This window comes from Papio anubis, chromosome 4 (genome assembly GCF_008728515.1).
Source record: "Papio anubis isolate 15944 chromosome 4, Panubis1.0, whole genome shotgun sequence".
Taxonomy (NCBI): Eukaryota; Metazoa; Chordata; class Mammalia; order Primates; family Cercopithecidae; genus Papio; species Papio anubis.
The window spans coordinates 172,591,950-172,611,813 of NC_044979.1; the positions used below are offsets into that span (position 1 = coordinate 172,591,950).

A 19,864-nucleotide genomic window follows, 5' to 3' on the forward strand; every position below is an offset into this window, starting at 1 on the left:
CTGCCACCGCGCCCGGCTAATTTTTTGTATTTTTTTTTTAGAGACGGGGTTTCACTGTGGTCTCGATCTCCTGACCTTGTGATCCGCCCGCCTCGGTCTCCCAAAGTGCTGGGATTACAGGCGTGAGCCACCGCGCCCGGCCTAATTTTGTATTTTTAGTAGAGACGGGATTTCACCTTGTTGGCTAGGCACGTGTTGAACTCCTGACCTCAGGTGATCTACCCGACTTGGCCTCCCAAAGTGCTGGGATTACAGGCTTAAGCCACTGTGCCCGGCCTACAAAGGGATACTTTAAAATATCACTATAGTGTTAGGGAAAGCCTCTTTTAATCCTGGCACTTCCCCATCCATTTCCTTAAGAGATACATTTCCAATAAAGTTTCATTTTTTATATTATCAGGGTATATTTTTTGGCCAACCATATGCTGGTAATAATTATACATTTAAAAGAATGAGATATCAGTTTTACTTTAAAATGTTACTGTGATATTCTAGAAAGTCAAATTCACCCTTTGCAATTATTTAATCTAATAGTGATATTTTTAAAATGTCACCTTAATGGGTAAAGGGTATGTAATTTTAAAAAGCACTTTTAGTGGTTGGTGAGCAAAAAAAAAAAAAGGGAGGGGGGTGTTGGAATACCACCATGTTAATTTGTTCAGCAGCAAAAGCAAAAGAAAAGAGAAAGAAATGCTGCCATACCACTATAGTAAGCTGTTTGTTAGAAATGGGATTGCTAGATCAAGAGGTATGAATGATCAGCTTTACAAAATAATGTCAGATTGCTTTCTGAAGGGGTGGTATCAGTTTGTACTTTGGCCAGCAGTTTTGTCTGTTTATATACTTTGATCAACAGTGTGTAAGAGTTACAGTTGATCTACAACCTCTCCAACACTTGTTATTGTCAGACTTAATATTTGCCAATGGAATGGGTATGAAATGATGCATTGTGGTTTTAATTTGCATTTTTTGTTATTAATGAGATAGAGCATCTTTTGTATGTTTATGAACTGTCTTTGTTTCCTTTTTATGAAATATCTAGTCATATATTTTACCCTTTGTTCTGATGAATTGTCTTTTAAAAAGGATAAACTGGTAACATTGATTATGTGCATTGTAAATATCTTCTGGTTTGTGGCCTGTCTTTCTACTCTTTATGGTATATTTTGGTGAATAGAAGTTCTTAATCTTATCATAATCTAATTGGAACCTTTCTTGCCTTGGGCTTATAAAGACATTCCTCTATTTCTTTTTAGAGGTTTTAAAATGATATCTTTCGCAATTAAGTTCGTAATTCATCCGGAATTGATTTTTGTGTATGTTGTGAGATAGTGATCCATATTCATTTTTCCTGTGTGGTTCTAATTATCCCCGTACCATGTATTGAATTGGCCCTCTGTTCACCAGTGATCTGCTGTGCCATCCTTTTACATGTTTAGTTACTACCTGCGTGGGTCTGTTTTTGGCTTGCCTTTCTGTGTCACTTGTCACCTTGTCTGTCTCTGTGTTCATACCACACTGTCTTAATCATTAATACTATAGTTTTACTTGAAATCTTGGTATCTGGGAAGGACTTTAATCTCACCTGTTTTTGGTCATTTGTTCTTAATAATTAACTTGTTACATGACATGAATAACCCTTTGGGTATTAATTGGAATTAATTGAATCAGTTTGGGGGAGAATCAAAATCTTTAAGATTTTGATCCTCTTTATCTAAGAATATGGTATGTATCTCTATTTATGTAAGGTTTTAGTGTAGTTTTATGATTTTCTCCATAGAGATCTTCTACTTTTTATATGTTGATTCTGATGTTATTGTTTTTGTTGCTATTATAAATGGTGGTACTCTTAAAGATTCTATTTTAACTTACTTATTGTTAGTAAATATTTTAACTTATTTATTGTTAAATAGAAATTTAATGAATTTTTAAAAATATTGATCCTTGGCCGGGCGCGGTGGCTCAAGCCTGTAATCCCAGCACTTTGGGAGGCCGAGACGGGCGGATCACCAGGTCAGGAGATCGAGACCATCCTGGCGAACCCGGTGAAACCCCGTCTCTACTAAAAAAATACAAAAAACTAGCCGGGCGAGGTGACGGGCGCCTGTAGTCCCAGCTACTCGGGAGGCTGAGGCAGGAGAATGGCGTGAACCCGGGAGGCGGAGCTTGCAGTGAGCTGAGATCCGGCCACTGCACTCCAGCCTGGGTGACAGAGCGAGACCCCGTCTCAAAAAAAAAAAAAAAAAATATTGATCCTTTAGTCATCCACTTGATAAACGTACTACTAATTTTTTTTCTGAAATTCCTTTGGGTTTTCTGTGTGGATAATTATATCACTTGCAAATAGTGACAGTTTTGGTTCTTTAATTCTAGTTATTTTTGCTTTTAATTTATTCATTTTTTTGGTCTTAAATGTGCTGGCATACTTTATACTTACGTTCAATGGAAGTGATTAGGGTTGTTCATTAGAAGCGATTAGAGTGGGCATAGAGGTCTTGTTCTCAATTTTAAGGAGAATATTTCTCCGCTGAGAATTACATTTGCTATGAATTTTTGTAGATACCTTTGATTAAGTTAGGGATGTCTTTGCAGTTGTCACTTGCTTTTCTGCACTTGTTGAGAATATCTTGTGTCTTTTCTCCTTTAATCTGTTAAATGTAATGAATTCCATTTTATAGATTTAAAACTTCATTTTCTTTTATATTCTTTCTTGACATAAACCCAAATTGGTCTTTATAGATTGTATTTTTATGAACTACTAGTTTGAATTTGCTCGTATTTTATTTAGATTTTTGTGTCTGTTTGTGACTAGAATCACCTCTCATTTTTCTTTATTGGCTGTCTTATCTGACTTTGGTATTAAAGTTACACTAACTTTATATCATGAGTTAGAGAGTAGTTGCTCTTTTTCTGTTCCCTGGGAGAGTTTGGATTGGAGTGATTTGTTTCTTAAAAGCTTGGTGGAACTTAACTATAAGGTCATTTGGATCTAATGTTTTCTTCATAGAATTTTAGTAGTAATTAGTTGAATAGTCATAGGACTGTTCAGGTATTCTATTTCTTTTAGTCAGTTTTGGTAAGTTTTAGAAATTTGTCCTTTTATCATAATTTTTAAGTTCTTCACATGAAGTTTATAGTTTTTTTTTTTTTTTTTTGACATGGAGTCTCTGTCTGTTGCCCAGGCTGGAGTAGTACAATGGTGCCATGTCATTGCAACCTCCGCCTCCCGGGTTCAAGAGATTCTCCTGCCTCAGCCTCCCAAGTAGCTGGGATTACAGGAGTGCGCCACCATGCCTGGCTGATTTTTTTCTATTTTTAGTGGAGACGGAGTTTCACCATGTTGGCCAGGCTGCTCACAAACTCCTGACCTCAAGTGGTCCGCCCACCTCAGCCTCCCAAAGTGCTAGGATTATAGGCGTGAGCCACTGCTCATGGTATGGCATTAATTCTGTTTTTAATATCTGTTTTATTTGTGTATGTGTTCCCCTTTTCTCATTTTGAATGTTATTTATGTCTGACTTCTCTTTCTTGATCAGTCTTACTAAAAGTTTGTCCGTTTTTTAAATCTTGGCAAAGGATTAACTTTTGGCCTAATTTGTTCTATTATTTGTTTTTTATTTCATTGATCTTTTTTCTCTTTTATTATTTCATTTTACTTTCAGTTTGTTAACTATTTTTCTCACTTAAATTACACACTTAGCATTAATTTTCAACATTCTTATTTCCTAGTATAAGCATGCAAGGCTATAAACTTCTTCAAAGTTCATTTTCGCTTTATCTAACATAATTTAATTTATAGTATTTTCATTAACTTTCAAATCTAAGTATTTTTTAAATTTCTATTTTGATTTTTTCTTTGACTTATGAGTTTCTTAGACATTGTAAAATTTTCAAATGTGTCTGTATTAAGTTGTTTTCCTTTAATTATTGATTTCTTGTGTTGCCAGAGAATGTTTTATCTTTTTAACATCTTTTTTTTTTTTTTTGCCCTTGCTTTATGGCCTTGTACATAGTGAATTATTAGAACTGTTCTGTGTATTCTTGTGAAGAATATATATTCTGTAATTGTTAAGTGTCTATTAGGTAAAACTTGTTACTTGTGTTGTTCTGGTAGTCTTTATCCTTATTAATTTTGGTTTATCGTATCTTAACTTAGAGAAATGTGTTGCAATATCCTACCATTACTAGTTTCTAACAGATTTCCTGTAGTTCTAACAATTTTTGTTCTTCTGTATTTTGAGACTTTTATTAGCTACGTGCAAGCTTAACATTATTTTCCTAGTGGCTCGAACCTTCACTATATTGTGATCTTCTCTAAGTTTGCTTCTTTGTCTTAGAGGCTTTTTGTCTGATCCCATCTTTCTTTTGGTGCTAATTTACCTGGAATGTTCTTTTCCTTCATTTTACTTTGATTTTTTTAAGTGTCCTTACATTTTAAATATCTCTTATAAGGGACATATTACTGGATTTTTCTTTTAATCTCACCTGACAACCTCTGTCTTTTTTTTTTTTTTGAGACGGAGTCTCGCTCTGTCGCCCAGGCTGGAGTGCAGTGGCCGGATCTCAGCTCACTGCAAGCTCCGCCTCCCAGGTTTACACCATTCTCCTGCCTCAGCCTCCCGAGTAGCTGGGACTACAGGCGCCCGCCACCTCGCCTGGCTAATTTTTTTGTATTTTTTAGTAGAGAAGGGGTTTCACCGTGCTAGCCAGGATGGTCTCGATCTCCTGACCTCGTGATCCGCCCGTCTTGGCCTCCCAAAGTGCTGGGATTACAGGCTTGAGCCACCGCGCCCGGCCGACAACCTCTGTCTTTTAATTGGTAAGTTCCAAGTGTCTTGGTTGGTGGTTGACTCAGTTTTAGATATTAAAAAAAATCTAAAAGTATTTTTATTTTACCTTTGTTCTTGACAGATCATTTTGATGGATGTACAGTTGTAGGTTGGTGTTTCTTTTCTGTCAGTAGGATAGGAATACTAGTCTACTGTTGCTTATACAAAGTGTGCTGCCAGTTTTATTTATGCTTTTTTCTTTTTCTTTCTTTTTTGAGATGGAGTCTTTCTCTGTTGCCAGGCTGGAGTGCAGTGGCGCGATCTCGGCTCACTGCAACCTCCGCCTCCTGAGTTCAAGTGATTGTCCTGCCTCAGACTCCCGAGTAAGTGGGACTACTGGCGCCTGCCACTACGCCTGGCCAATTTTTGTATTTTCAGTAGAGAGAGAGTTTCACCATGTTGGCCAGGATGGTCTCGATCTGTTGACCTCAAAATCTGCCCGCCTCAGCCTCCTGAAGTGCTGGGATTACAGGCGTGAGCCACTGCGCCCAGCCTATTTATGCATTTTTGAAGAAAATATCCTTTTTCTTTTAGTTACATTGGATTTTCTGTCTTTCGTGTTACATCATTTCACTTCTAAGACTAGATAGAGATTATATTTATCCTAATTTGGATGCATGTGTTTCATGATTCTGCATTTTGTGTTTCATGAGATCTAGAAGTTTCTGAGCCCTGTATTCTTTAAATATTATGTCTCATTAATCTCTTCTCTCCTGCTGGAACTTTAACTGGATATATATATATACACTAAACTGTTTCCAGATCATTTATTCTTTGTCTTTCATATTTTTTATCTCTTTGTTTCTCTTTACCAGAATTTACAGTGCTGGGTAATTTCATAAGGCATATATTTTAGTTCACCAATTTTCTCTTCAACTGTGCCTAATATCTTCTGTTAGGATCTTTTTGGGATGGGTTAGAACCCATCCCATCTTTTTTTTTTCTTTTAACGATTACGTTTTTAATTTCTAAAAGTTCTGCTTGGTTCATTTTTGATATGCTCAGTCATTCTTCACATTCTCATGTTATATGCTGATTTTTATGACTCTAGAGCTATTCTGTAGACTATATCAGACATTCCCAATGTCTGATATCCTTGGGGAGGGGGATGTCTAAACTTAATTGCCTTTTTTTTTTCTTCTGTTGTCTCTCCCTCAATGTAGCTGTCACCTCATGTGTTTGGTGATCATTGATTACGAACTTCTGTTTGATCTTTGTGGGAATCTTGAGAGTCTAATTTGGGGATGCTTTCTTTCTGAAAGCATTTCTATCGGCTTTGTCTGAGAGCTAGGAAGTTTAGGTGGCATCACTTTTAAGTTCCTACGTTTTGCTTCTAGCCCAGAGCTCAGTGTCCTGATCCTACTACTGCTCTTGGTACCACCACTTGTAGCACTAAACTGTAGCCACGTTTAATTTCTAGCTCAAGGTTTGTTGCTTTTGCATGGAGAGGGTGGCTTCAGATGTTCCCCTATTTCTATGGTCTCAGCAAAATCATCCAAAAAGTGTTTTTTTTTTTTTTTTTTTTTAAATCTAGGATCTACCTTTTTCCTCCCAATAGTACATTCCCCCAGAGTGTCTAGTTCACCATAACTGATGGGGTCAGAAGCTCTTTATTTTAATATTTAATTTTAGTAGTATATTTTTGTTTGTATTAGAAAAAAATTTATGGTACCAAACAGGCTTTCTTGGTGATATCAACATTTCTATTAAAACTAGTTTGCATCTAAGTTAAGATTTGAGTTATCCTAAAGAAAACTATTAAGTAAATAGCAGTACAGATGACAAGTGGATTGCACAGTATATCCTCTAGATCCATAGTGACCCTACAGAGATAAACCTGTGATGGTCAAACAGTGTGAAAACTGCTGTCAGAGACATGGGTAGGGTGCTCTTGTTTATAGAGAAGAGGTGCAAAAATCAGCTTGATCGTAGTGGGAAGATCAGGAAATGCTTCCTGGAATTGGGTATTAAGAACTGATAGCATTAGGTGGTTACAGAATAAGTTTTGTTTGGGAAGGACTGGGGTATGACTGGCTTCTAGGTTGTGTGTTGTGGAGTGACTGGGGATAAAAGCAGGAGCAAGATCACAAAAGGCCTTCTATGCTTATATTAGGGAAGTTAGACTTTATTTTCAAGCTGAAGGGAAGCTGTTGCATGGTTTTAAGCAGTACAGTGACATGATCAGAGTTTTAGAGGGTGCCAAGATTGAAGACAAGCCTGACCAGTTAGGAGACTGCTTGTTAAATTAGTTCAGAGGAGAAACAGTGAAGGCAGTGGCACTGGGCATGAAGAAGTATATGTGTGCTAATTTTAGATTTCTTAGGGAAGCAGAAATGACAAGAGTTTGTGGTCAGTTGGACAGAAATGTTGAAGGAGAATGAGGAGACTAGGTTGACTCCCAGGGTTTAGGTTTGGGTAGTAAAATGGCATGTGGAACAATTAACTGATAAACAACATACAGAAAGAGGAAAGAACTTGGTTTCATATGTTTGTTTTTGAGGAAGAGATGTTTGTTTTTGAACTTACTGATTCAGAGGGGCTTGTGGGACATCTTGGTTAAGATCCTGTTGTAGTTCTAGTAGGGTCTAGAAGTCAAAAGATACAACCTCGCCTGGAAGGATTTGGGAGTCTTCAGCACTTGGAAGTTTGGAAGCCATTGTTTACTGTAGTGCATATGAGATAATTTAAACTGGGTACATAGATAAACACTTGAAAAAATTTTAATAGATAGGAATTTAATGTGTATGAGAAACATAACTTGCACATCTAACCTTTGATAATCATGGACATCATCACTTAGGCCAAGCGAGCTCAATAAAAGGGAAATATTAACTAAAAGTATATGTGATACATGGAAATGGCAAAAATCATGGTGAAGCTATGCAAACGATGCAAGTTCAGAAAGTGCTGTGTTAAGTCATGGGTGTGGTGGATAAATTCACCCAAGGAGAGAGTAAGAGTGAGAAGAAAAGAGAGTTGACATTGGGTGGCGGGGAATGGAGAAGAAGAGCCCATGAAGGAAACTGAGGAAGAGCAGCCAGACGAATAGGAGGAAAACCAGGAGAAGATGGTCTTTGGAGTCCAAATGAAGAGTTCTGAGGAGGAAGTGGTCCACAGTGTCAAGTAAGTTGTAAGCTGAAAAGTGCTCTTTGGATTTAGCAATTAAGGTAGACTATTTAGCTGGAAGCATCCAAACAGTGGATTTTAAAAATACTCATCTAACGTTAATGTTAATAATAGCTGGTATTTATAGCATTTCCCATATACCTGGTACTCTTCAAAGCACTTGACATGTATTAACTGATTGATCAGGTAGGTAATATCGTTATCCCCATTTGATATGCGAGGAAACGCAGAAGAAGCACAGAGAGGTTAAGTAACTTGCCCAAGATCACACACCCAAGGAAACAAGAGAGCCAGGATTCAAGCCGAGAGTCTTGGCTACAGAGTCCATGTTCTTAACCACTTTGTCACATTGCCTCTCTAGTTAAAATACAAGGCCGGGTGTGGTGGCTTACGCCTGTAATCCCAGCACTTTGGGAGGCCGAGGCGGGTGGATCACAAGGTCAGGAGTTCAAGACCAGCCTGGCCAATATGGTGAAATCCTGTCTCTACTAAAAATACAAAAATTAGCCGGGCGTGGTGGTGGGCGCCTATAATCCCAGCTACTTGGGAGGCTGAGGCAGGAAAATCGCTTGAACCTGGGAAGTGGAGGTTGCAGTGAGCCGAGATCGTGCCAGTGCATTCCAGCCTGGGTGACAGAGTGAGACTCCGTCTCAAACAAACAAACAAACAAACAAAAAATAGAAAATAAAATTTACCCCAGTGTCGTAATTACGGTACAATTGGTGCTGTGTGTGTTACCAGTGAGATTTGCCAGACTTGAATGACCAGTATCAGTCTGCCAGGTATGAGCGCATTAATTGTATTGTAATTGACGCCATGATGTGTGGGCTGTGACAGTTCTTGGCTCTTTCTGTATTTTATGCCAAAAAAATTTGTAAGACAAGTGAGTTTAGCATATACCTCACATCATGTGCTATAGTTTGGGTGCTCCATCCAGTATCTTATGTTTTCTGGTCATGGTTCACTTTTAGAGTTAGATTTTTTTAAACTCTAGAAATATTCATGCAAAATAGGTCAGGTTCTAGACATTATAGATAAGCAGTCTTTTGTGGAAGGTCATTAGTGATCTTCATGAAAACAGTTTCCCTTGAATGGTCGAAGTGGAAACCAATTCGTAGGAGACCGAAAGTGAATGAGAAGGAGGATTCAGATGGGTGAAAAATGAAGAGTTCTTGATGAAGTTGAAGAATGGCTGTGGTAGGAAATCAGGAAGACATGAGCCATAATGATTCTTGGCTATGATCAGAGAGGAGTTAATAAAAAGTTTTACAACTGGTTTTGACCCAGGTAGTGATCTGAGGTGTCACTCTCGGGTGGGAGAGCCTAGTGAGGTAGGCAGTGAAGTTCATGTTAGTTGAGGAGGTTGTTAAACTACAAGGCTAGAATATTGTGTGCATGGACCTCGATGTGGCTGGGATGATGACAGAATTTGGAGGAAAGAGAAAAACACTGTGAACTAGCTGCCAGTGATCTTGAAACATTACAGTAACCAAGAGATAAATAGGTGACAATGACAGGAAAAGTAGATGTAGTAAAAGAGAGTGTTTGAGAACAGAAGCTATGGCAACTAAAGACTGGATTTGAATCCTTCCTAGCTTGGTGACATGAGCAAATTACTTGATTTAAGTGAGCATTTTCCCATCTTTACTGTGGAGATGATGATAATTGTGCCTGCTAAGAAGAACTGCTTGAGGATTAGTGAAATTATGCATGTAAAACATTTGGTACAGTGTGTGACACATAGTACAAATAATTTGCTAGGAAGATTGTTATTATTCTTCACTTGTGAGATTGTGAAGTTTTCATATAGCAATTTGGACATCATGAGATGGATTGATTAAATAAATAGATTTGTATTTCAAGGACTGGTGGTGGTCTTGCTTTGGAAAGAAGAAACTTGGTTTATCCTAACAATAGTAGGATAATAATGGTGAAGTGAGAGATACAAGGAATAGTGTTAATGATGTGCTGGTGATGATAGGAAAAGAAAGCCATTATATGAGCAAGAGCTAGAAGTAATAAAATGGTGCATTTTTCAGTGATGTTTAGCCTATGTAGCTATTCTCTGATAACTATAAAAATCCTTATTATTGAAGTTTCTTCAGGAAAAAAAAAAAAACCCTTAGTCTGAAACTTTAGCACTAACCCCCTTGGTCCCCCATTGAAATAAGTATTTTTAAAACATGGCTTTTGATAATGTGAGGTTTTTTTCCTTTTTGCAATTTAGCAGTGCTGATTGTGTATTGCAGTAGTTGTGAGAGCGTTAGAAGCAGCAGTCGATAGGAGGATGGAAGGTCTGGATGCTGCCTTGAGGAGTTAGGAGATTGGCAGACTTCCCCTGTACCACTCTAGCCCTACTCCTTTGCCCAAGATAGAAACACACTGCGAGATGAGTAGGATCGTATGAGCAGTTGATAGGAAAGTTCTCAGCGGAGTCAGGATTTAGTTGAGGTTGAGAATATAACAGTTTGTGTATGATGAAATGGTGCATTTCACAGAATGCAGTAAAAGCAGGTAGGGTACAAGTGCAGCAACGGGAATATGTCTTTTCTTCATTCAGCAAACACTTATTTGAGAGCTTACCATGTGCTAGGCACATACAAAGATAGATAAGATGCTCTTAGTGATCCTCCATTTAAAGGAGACATGTAAACAGATTAACTTAAAGTAGAGATGGTGAATATGTGAACCTAAGGAAAGGAAGAAATAGATTAAATTATCTGGAGAGAGTCAGGGGAAAAGTCAGCAGAATGGGGACGAGAATCTTTCGGAGCTCAGTGTTCTGATAGAAGTTATTTCCTTGGGACATAGGTTCCAAGTATTTTTCTAATATACCATAGAAGCCAGGAAAACGTTCTTCTATCATCTCAATTGATTTAATTACTGACTTGAGTTTGTGTTGTCTCCTTAGACTTGTGCATCATGGACAATTTTGCTGAGGGAGATTTCACTGTGACAGATTATGCCTTGTTAGAAGATTGCCCTTACGTGGACGATTGTGTCTTTGCTGCTGAATTTATGAGCAATGATTATGTTCGTGTGACTCAGCTTTACTGTGATGGGGTGGTAAGTAGGTTTGCTAATTTTTCATTTTTGACATTGTGTACTGAAGGTTTTCTGGTTTAGGGCTCTCTGAGTAAAGATGTTTTTGTGGTATGTGCATTTTGACAGGGAGGTACACATGCTGTTGAAAAGTTGATTTGAGAAGGGAAAGTAAGCACTGGGTCAAAAATAAGATTGTGGAATGCCAGAAGACAAGTGGTGGCAAAAGGTGGTTTTCTGACAGGGAATTAGAAAAGCTCTTGGGGAGAGCCATAGAAGCAAACTCAGGAAATACTGTAAAAAGGGTCTCAAATTAAGCCTCATTGGCTGAAGATGTGTTTGAAGCATATAAATAAATGTCCACTGAAAGTTCTTTGGTTAGTTCTGGTAATCCTTAGATCAAAAATCAAGAACTGTACTTTTCCATTTTATTAGACACAAATAAAAATAATTTTCTTCTTTTTAGGGTATGCAATATAAAGATTATATCCAAAGTGAGAGGAATTTAGGTGAGTACATTGGTATTTTTAATGTTAATATATGGAAATACGATAAAGGGAGGTCCACCCATCCTGTCATAACAATACAACAGATTTCTATGCCTTTTAAAAATGTATTCTTACTAGTTTTTGACTAGAAATCAGAACTTTTCTTTGTTAAAATAGAGTTTTAGCCGGCACTTAAATATTCTTAACATTTAACAGGCTAAAATACTTCATTCATTTCTTCCCTCTCCATATCCATTTTTGCCTTTTTACTATTAACAGTGTTGATTCATTAAAAAATGAGGCACAAACATTAATTTTAAACTTTTTTTTAAATTAAGAATTTGACATCTGCAGTATATGGTGTAGTAAACCAATTTCTGTCCTGCAAGATTATTGTGATGCCATTAAAATAAACATCTTCTGGCCACTTCTGTTTCAACATCAAAACAGTTCTGTAATATCACGATTGCATCCCTGTGTGGACGCCAAGTAAGTTACTATATGTTACTCATTTTGTATGGGCAGTGATAAGCATGTTACCCAATACAAAGGAATGCAAGTTCACTGGAAGACTTATGTCTTATTCTCGTATGCTGCTCAACTTTTGTCTAATAGGGTGGAAAAAACAAAGCTTGAGATTTGGATATGAATGAATAATTGTAACATAATCAGTGAAATTCTGAATAGTACTAGATGGTAGACTAGAAGCTGAGTCAGGAAGAATTAACATGTTTGTTTATAAATATCAGTGTTATAGTACAGAAGAGAGGAAAAAGATACAGTATTTTGTTCATTGAATAAATAGCTCAGTTATTGCTACCTAGAGTGAAGAAAAAGAGAACTTATTTTTTTAATGGTTTGAGATACATAGCTAAGCATGAAGTTCAATGAATTTGTATATATGATAATCTAATCTTTTAAAAAATAAATTTGTCTTTAAGCAGTTCACGTGCTTCTGAGATAAGTTTGAAGAAATTACAACATCTTGAGTTGATGGAAGATATTGTGGATTTGGCAAAGAAAGTTGCTGTAAGTGGTAGAATGTAGGTTCCCCCTGAGCCCTTGGTTTAAATAATAAACATTTATATGGTGTTAGACTCATATGACTAATTTATAGCAATTAACAGGTAATGGTTTTAGTTTTGGTTAACCTGAGATGAATCTGCTATCCATCAGTGCGTGCTCAGTATTTGAGAGATCAGTGAGATGGTTGCTGTCATGGTTCTACGCTGGGGCCCAGGACTGCATCTTGTCATTAAAGGATAGAAGTTGGAACTTGTCAGAGAAAGTGGTGCATGGGTTCATAGAAACCTTTGCCACCGGTTCTGAAAGTGATGTGCCCTATCTGTTGATATAGTTACATCACCATCAACAAATATTTTGTCTTTGGGTAGGTAGACTTTATCAGGGCAGATTTGGGGAGGTGTCCTTCCTTACACTGTTGAGATAAGTTGAGAGTTTTTGTGGTTTTAAAATTTTTTTTGAAAGCTGTTGGATAGCTTTTTAAATTTCAGTTGGTTATGGAGTCAAGTGTTGTTCTTGGTACTATTAAATTTAGAAAGGGCATTCTGATGTTTATTTTCTGCAGTAGTTATTTGCAGTAACATACAAATGTTAGCCACCACGCCTGGCCTAGTGTGAGCCACCACGCCTGGCCTAGTGCAATGAACTTTGAAAATTCATGTCGGCTGGTCACGATGGCTCTTGTCTGTAATCCCAGCACTTTGGGAGGCTGAGGCAGGTGGATCATTTGAGGTCAGGAGTTTGAGACCAGCCTGGCCAACATGTTGAAACCTCGCCTCTACTAAAAATACAGAAATAAGCTGGATGGTAGTGGCACGTGCCTGTAATCCCAGCTACTTGGGAGACTCAGGCAGGAGAATCGCTTGAGCCTGGGAGGCGGAGGTTGTGGTGAGCTAAGATTGCGCCACTGCACTCCAGCCTGGGTGATACAGTGAGACCCTGTCTGAAAAAAAAAAAAAAACTCGCATGTCTAAAGATTACACTAAGTTATTTTACTACTAGAACCCAATGGGAGACTATTTTGGAATTTCTTGTCTTAGGGTCTTAAGGGGTAACTTGGTCATGTAAATGCTTGTTGGAAGTGTACTATTGTGTACGTATAGTAGTGTTACTAAAATGTAGGCCATTTTTCCATTAGAAAATTCAAGTAGAATTGACTGAATAAGGAAAAAATATGTCCTTTTTTTATTTTTCAGAATGATTCGTTCCTCATTGGAGGCTTATTGAGAATTGGTTGTAAAATAGAAAATGTAAGTGGTTAAACACAGAACCTGGCACAGCCACTGTGGATGAGTGGCAGTTACCTCACTGCTCATTTCCCCTTGTATTGAGTCCATACGCTCAATGTTCTATATGTGGGGTTTGGTAGTATTGACTTCTATATTTTCCTTAAGCAGACTCCTCATTTTGGGGGTTTGGATCTTTTTTTTTAACCCATGTACATAGTGTAAATTTGAGCCTATTTTACAAGTTGATTCTTTTTCTCTTTTAGATTATTTACCTGGCTTATGTTTCCCCAAATGAAATTATTAGGCCTCTGGTATGAATATTTTTTGATATGTAATTACTAGGTAATCTCCAGATTCAATGTTAAACCAATTTTTAATTATACTGATGCCATAAACATCTATGTTTACCTTAAGCCCATTGTTAACTTTAATTTTTGAAGTTACTTTAGATGCTAGAAGTACAAATAACGTTTCTGTGAATTCTTGATCCTTCATGGAGATCACTGTACTGAGTGCCCATTTGCCCAGACACATCTTCCCCTTGTTCTTTATCTCCTTATTCTTCTGTTTGTCACAGACCACGTAAAATATGGAGTTCCTCTGGAGAACTTTAATCTATAAATTTAACCTTGGGGTAAGGATGGAGGTCTTTGTGTAGATGAGATCTGAGAACCCTCATCCACCTTGTTATATTGCACTCGCCTGCTACCCCAGGCAGTCTGGCCAGGTTGTAGACCTCAAATTCCAGGTCTGTAATAATTGCAGAAGCATCTTGAGCTCTGAGGGTGGTCTGAGGTCTCCCGAAGAGGTAGCATATGTGAGTCCATGGTATCTGTTAATTTACATGTCAGAGTCTGTCTACTCTACGTTACGTGCCGGAGTAGCAAAAAATAAGTGGTTGCACCAGTTTTGTATTAAGGATCTGAAATATTTGCATAAGATGACTTTATAATGCCACATGCAAATTTAGAATTAATAACCAAATCCCCATTCTTCATTTCTCTTTTGAAACAGAAAATCTTGGCAATGGAAGAAGCTCTGAATTGGATAAAATATGCAGGCGATGTAACAATTCTAACTAAATTAGGATCAATTGACAATTGTTGGCCTATGTTAAGTATTTTCTTTACTGAATGTAAGTATAAATGCTTTAAATTATTACTTGACTCAGTTTTTAAAGGTATTTGGGAAAATGAGATGTGTAGTTATGTGATTTCTGATTTATCTTAGAAGTTTAAACTGATAAGAATAGATACTACACTTGATCTTAGCCAGAAGACCGAGAAGCAATGTCTTCTTAGAATTTTTAAAAAATGTTTTTCTTTTGATATGTATGCCTGAAAAAGAGAATTTCAAACCGGTAGTTAATTTTATTCTATATTTTTTGTCTTAATGATTTTTGTGACATCGTACTTTAAAAATTGTTGCTGAATGGATATCGTAAGCTATTATATGTAATACTCAAAGAGACCACAACTAGGCCGGGCGCGGTGACTCACGCCTGTAATCCCAGCACTTTGGGAGACTGAGGCGGGCAGATCACGAGGTCAGGAGATCGAGACCATCTTGGCTAACACGGTGAAATCCCGTCTCTACTAAAAATACAAAAGAATTAGCGGGGGATGGTGGCAGGTACCTGTAGTCCCAGCTACTCAGTAGGCTGAGGCAGGAGAAAATGCGTGAACCTGGGAGGCAGAGCTTGCAGTGAGCCGAGATGGCGCCACTGCACTCCAGCCTGGGCGACAGAGACTCTGTCTCAAAAAAAAAAAAAAAAATAGAGAGAGACCACAACTGGGTAGTCTCCTTTGTAAGAAAAAGTAACCGAAGCTAAGCTTATGATTTTTATTTTCTTCATGAGTCTGTTATTCTTTTATGTATAAGGTAACTGCCTTACATACTTCTTTTACTGTGTGAAATATTTTTCTTTAAAGCATTTGAATATTAGCAGTGTTTTTATAGTGTAGTTATAGGAATCTTGAAACCGGAAAGATTTGGGTTTTCAGTAGATGATGACCAATAATTTACCATCTCTGCTGAGATAAAGGCAAATTTTGCACTATTGACTTAAGTGCTAGAAAGGAATTAAATGAAGACACATCTTTCTCATAGGTTTATTAGACACTGGGGTGTATTACACTGATAGAGGTTGTTCTCTTCATTGTTTTGAAGGCCCTTAATTATAAACTAGATATTGTGGTGGAAATGGAGAAGCAGTATCTTTTATTGGGTACGCCTCTTTAGGCTGATAGCTGATTTTTTACATTCTATTTTCTTTATAATAGCTCTGCAAGGTGGCTGTTATTATCTTTATTTTAGCAGTGAGCACACTGACTTTGAGAGGTTAAGTGTTGTTTCTGCAGTCTAGTAAGCAGTAGGTAGGACTAGGTAAGTCAGATCTCTCTGATCTCAAAGCCCAGGTTTTCCTCCATGTAATCTTACTCTATTCCTTAGAATTTATTTATTTGGTGACTTTCCTGGGTCATTTATTGAATCTTAAATTTTAGGTGCTCTTTTCACTTTAGAAATGAATATGTTTGGCTAGAGGCTTAACTATAGTTTTGTTGCAGTACATTTTTTTTTTTTTGCCACTTTAAAACATCCTTTTTATATAATAGCTTACAATGTAGAAAATGAGGCCTGATAAACTTTACTTACTGCATCTTAGTTTATTAAATTGTTGTAATAATAGTGTTTCAACTTCTCGTTGTAACATTTTACTCATGAGAGTCAAAATACTGAATAAAAACATTTGAAAGTATTTATTTAAAGTAGGTTGAGCATCAAAAATCCAAAATCTGAAATGCTCCAAAATTTGAAACTTTTTGAGCTTCGCTATGACACTCGAAGGAAATGCTCATTGGAGCTTTTTGAATTTTTGGATTTGGGATACTCACTCAGTATAATGCAAATATTCCAAAATCCAAAATTATCCAAAATCCAAAACACTTCTGATCCCAAGCATTTTGAATAAGAGATACTCCATCTTTATATTAAATATATTGTAGGAAGTAGTTTTCCAGGTTTTTGTTTTCATACATTTTTATTGAATATTGTGCATGGTACACCATACATGCTTGACAGTGTTTATTGAAGTAAGTAATTATGTGGCCTATTTGGAATATTTTATGACAGTGCATTTATTATAAATACAATTGCAACTAATATAATAATAAATAAAGGTTTTTTATTGCTAGAAGTAAAAAGTGAGATTAGATTCATAGCAAGCAATAACTGATGTTTTCTGCAACATTTTATCAGTTTATTTTTTACTATGTTATTTAATATACATAAAAGGTTGCAAGAAACGTGCTATTTAGAAAGAATAATAATACAGGACCTTTGTGGACTCACCTAACTTAAGAATTAGAATATTATCAATACCAATTTTTTTTTTTAACAAATATTCTCTCTTGCTCTCTCCTAAAAATAAAATTTAGACAAGTACCACATAACTAAAATTGTAATGGAAGACTGCAATTTGCTTGAAGAACTTAAAACTCAAAGTTGTATGGATTGTATAGAGGTGAGAATGAATATTATAAATATATTTTAAGATTTGCCCATTAGAACTTTTAACACTCAGAGGAAGTTAATAAAACTGCTGATAATATACAGTTCATAAAATTGGATGACATATTTGAGGGAAATAACTAATATCTTGATCAGAGTTTTCTAATGATTTAAAAACCATTAATTGAAAGTGAAAATTTGATTTTTAAAAACTTGAGTCTTTAATGAGTTGAAGAAGTATGATTTTCTTTGGTAACAGCTGAGATGTAATTCATGTGCTGCACTGTTCACTCATAGAAAATAGGACTTTAACTCAATTTTAAAAAAGGAATTTGGGAAAATATTTAATGTTCTATTGAATTCCCTAATGCTGTTGATACGATGTGATTTAGTTTATTTAAAAAAAATGAGTGTTTGAAGTGAAAAGTTTTAGTTTTTTCTCTAGCACCCTTCATATATATTCTCATTAACCTACCAACTCATGCTTTGCAATTAGTCTAATCAACATTGCCTCTACGTTATTGATTTATATGTTTTTCGGCACTAAGGTTTCTTGGATAATATACTTGCTAACCTAAAGTTAAAATTCTACTTTGCATCTGTTTTTTAGCCTTATTACCTTATTTGCCTTATTAATAAGCTATATTTAAAAGTGGGTCTACCAAATACAGCGCAAAAATTTTAGTAATTATTCATAATGTGATGGTTTTGTTTACTTTTAATATTCTCTAACCAAGTTAGTGTTGAGTCATTCAAGATAGGTTTATTTAAATATATATACCGAGGCTGCGTGTGATGGCTCACGCCTGTAGTCCCAGCACTTTGGGAGGTCGAGGTGGGAGGATTGCTTGAGGTCAAAAGTTCAAGACCAGCTTGGGCAACATAGCAAGACCTGGTCTCTACAAAAAATTTTTAAAAATTAGCTTGACATGGTGGGGTGCACTTGTAGTCCTAGCTAGGGGAGACTGAGATGGGAGGATCCCTTGGGCCTGGGAGATCGAGGCTGTTGTGAGCTGTGATTGCTCCACTGCCCTCCAGCCTGGGTGACAGAGTGAGACCCTGTCTCTAAAAGTATATGTGTGTGTGTGTGTGTGTAGTGTGTGTCATATATATATGTAACAAAATATTGGGTATTGTAATCTCATTTTCTACATAAATAATCCCCTAGTTATTTCTGATACCCAAGATAGAAACCCGGATACATTTTTCCTAGGTATTGGGTTCTTGATTATCTTTGGAGCTAATTGATGGGTCTTCTTTCACCTTGGTTTCTCAGCAAGGAGAACTAATGAAAATGAAAGGAAATGAAGAGTTTTCCAAAGAAAGATTTGATATAGCTATTATCTATTACACCAGAGCCATTGAATATAGGTAAGAGCAAATAGAACCAAAGAAATCCTGTTTCTGTGTCAGATCAAGTTAGAATGGTAGTCAGAAGAAATAAAAACAAGATGGAGAATTGGAAAGTATCTTCCAACTTGTTATGCAGAATAGATTTTTCTCATCCTTGGGCATTCGAAGCATTGAAGATGACGTGGGTATATGAAGCTAACGTAGTAGCATAACTCAAGCAAGTCAGGCAAAATTGTGAATTTGGTTCTGCCCTCTTCCATTTTCTTTAAAACTTTCCAGTACAGAGTTATCTCTTTTGTCTTGTTCTCATTTTGCTATCAACCAAGTCCTCCAAAATTATTAACTGGTCAAAAAGGATTAAAGGATTAGTTCTTAATACTGAAGATGCCACCCATTCAGGGTTTTTTGCTTTCTAAGGGGGAACTTTTACAGGATAATTGAGAGAATACATATATGCTCTTTACCTTGTCTTCTCTTTGCTCAGCTGCTAGAATTTTGTAGCTTTCCTCCAGATGTGCCTCATAACTGTGCCCCTGTTATCTCAGTTGGGCCACCTAATATTGTAGCAGCCTTTGAAGGGTGGTCTGTAGCCACTGCTCTTTTTCCTCCCTTGCGCATCTCCACAGGGAATGAGGGAATCCAGTTAGTGTATCACCTCTGAAAGGCTGCTGCCCTATTCTTTTGAGGAAGAAGTGGAGGAAAGGGAGATACATTTTACCACACATAGTCAGATAAAACTAAAAAACAAGTTCAAATGAAGCTATTTTAATTTGCAATTACTGTAGGCTTCCGTTCTCAGTTGTTTGTCAAAACGACGTAGTCGTAGTCGTAGTCCTGACTTACTATATAAGTAATCCTATCCTCTAGAGTTACTCTGTAGTTTGCTAGCTCTTTAATATGTCTCATTTGATCCTCACAACAGCCCTATGAGTTAGAGCAACTAGAGTTATCTTCATTTTGAAAAAGGGAAGTTTAGGTTGGTTCAAACAAAGTTACTTATGTAGGAAGTGAAGGAACTGGGACTTAGCCAGTTAAGACTCCAGGTCCTATATTCTTTTTGCTCTGCCACACAGATGTAAAGTTTAAAAAAAGTTTTCTTGTGCCTTATGTTTTCGTCGTGATTTTTATTTGTTTCGTGTGTAATGTGCTTTACTGACTAAACATTGTGTCTTTTTAAGACCTGAAAACCACCTTCTTTATGGTAACCGAGCTCTTTGTTTTCTTCGTACTGGACAGTTTAGGTAAGTTGATTAAAATATCTCAA

General features: G+C 36.8%; 1 protein-coding gene and 1 pseudogene across 9 annotated transcripts in view; one reads left to right on the top strand and one right to left on the bottom strand.

The window, feature by feature from the left end:
* The window catches only part of TTC3 (tetratricopeptide repeat domain 3), a 120,685-nt gene that overhangs the window by 3,873 nt on the left and 96,948 nt on the right, over positions 1-19,864 (top strand). For 4 of the 9 annotated variants that reach the window (XM_009202259.4, XM_031665736.1, XM_021935515.2 and 1 more), the window contains exons 2-10: positions 10,867-11,021; positions 11,464-11,506; positions 11,824-11,974; positions 12,427-12,514; positions 13,705-13,758; positions 14,752-14,872; positions 17,175-17,260; positions 18,524-18,618; positions 19,779-19,841. The exons of 3 other annotated variants lie outside the window; for them this stretch is intronic. In XM_009202259.4, the coding sequence (XP_009200523.4) occupies positions 10,867-11,021; positions 11,464-11,506; positions 11,824-11,974; positions 12,427-12,514; positions 13,705-13,758; positions 14,752-14,872; positions 17,175-17,260; positions 18,524-18,618; positions 19,779-19,841 (856 nt within the window). Of the gene's footprint in view, positions 1-6,573; positions 7,953-10,866; positions 11,022-11,463; positions 11,507-11,823; positions 11,975-12,426; positions 12,515-13,704; positions 13,759-14,751; positions 14,873-17,174; positions 17,261-18,523; positions 18,619-19,778; positions 19,842-19,864 lie in introns of those variants that run through there. 2 more of the 9 variants (XM_017956443.2, XM_021935513.2) reach the window with 2 other exon arrangements.
* LOC116274840 lies at positions 14,913-15,028 on the bottom strand (annotated as a pseudogene).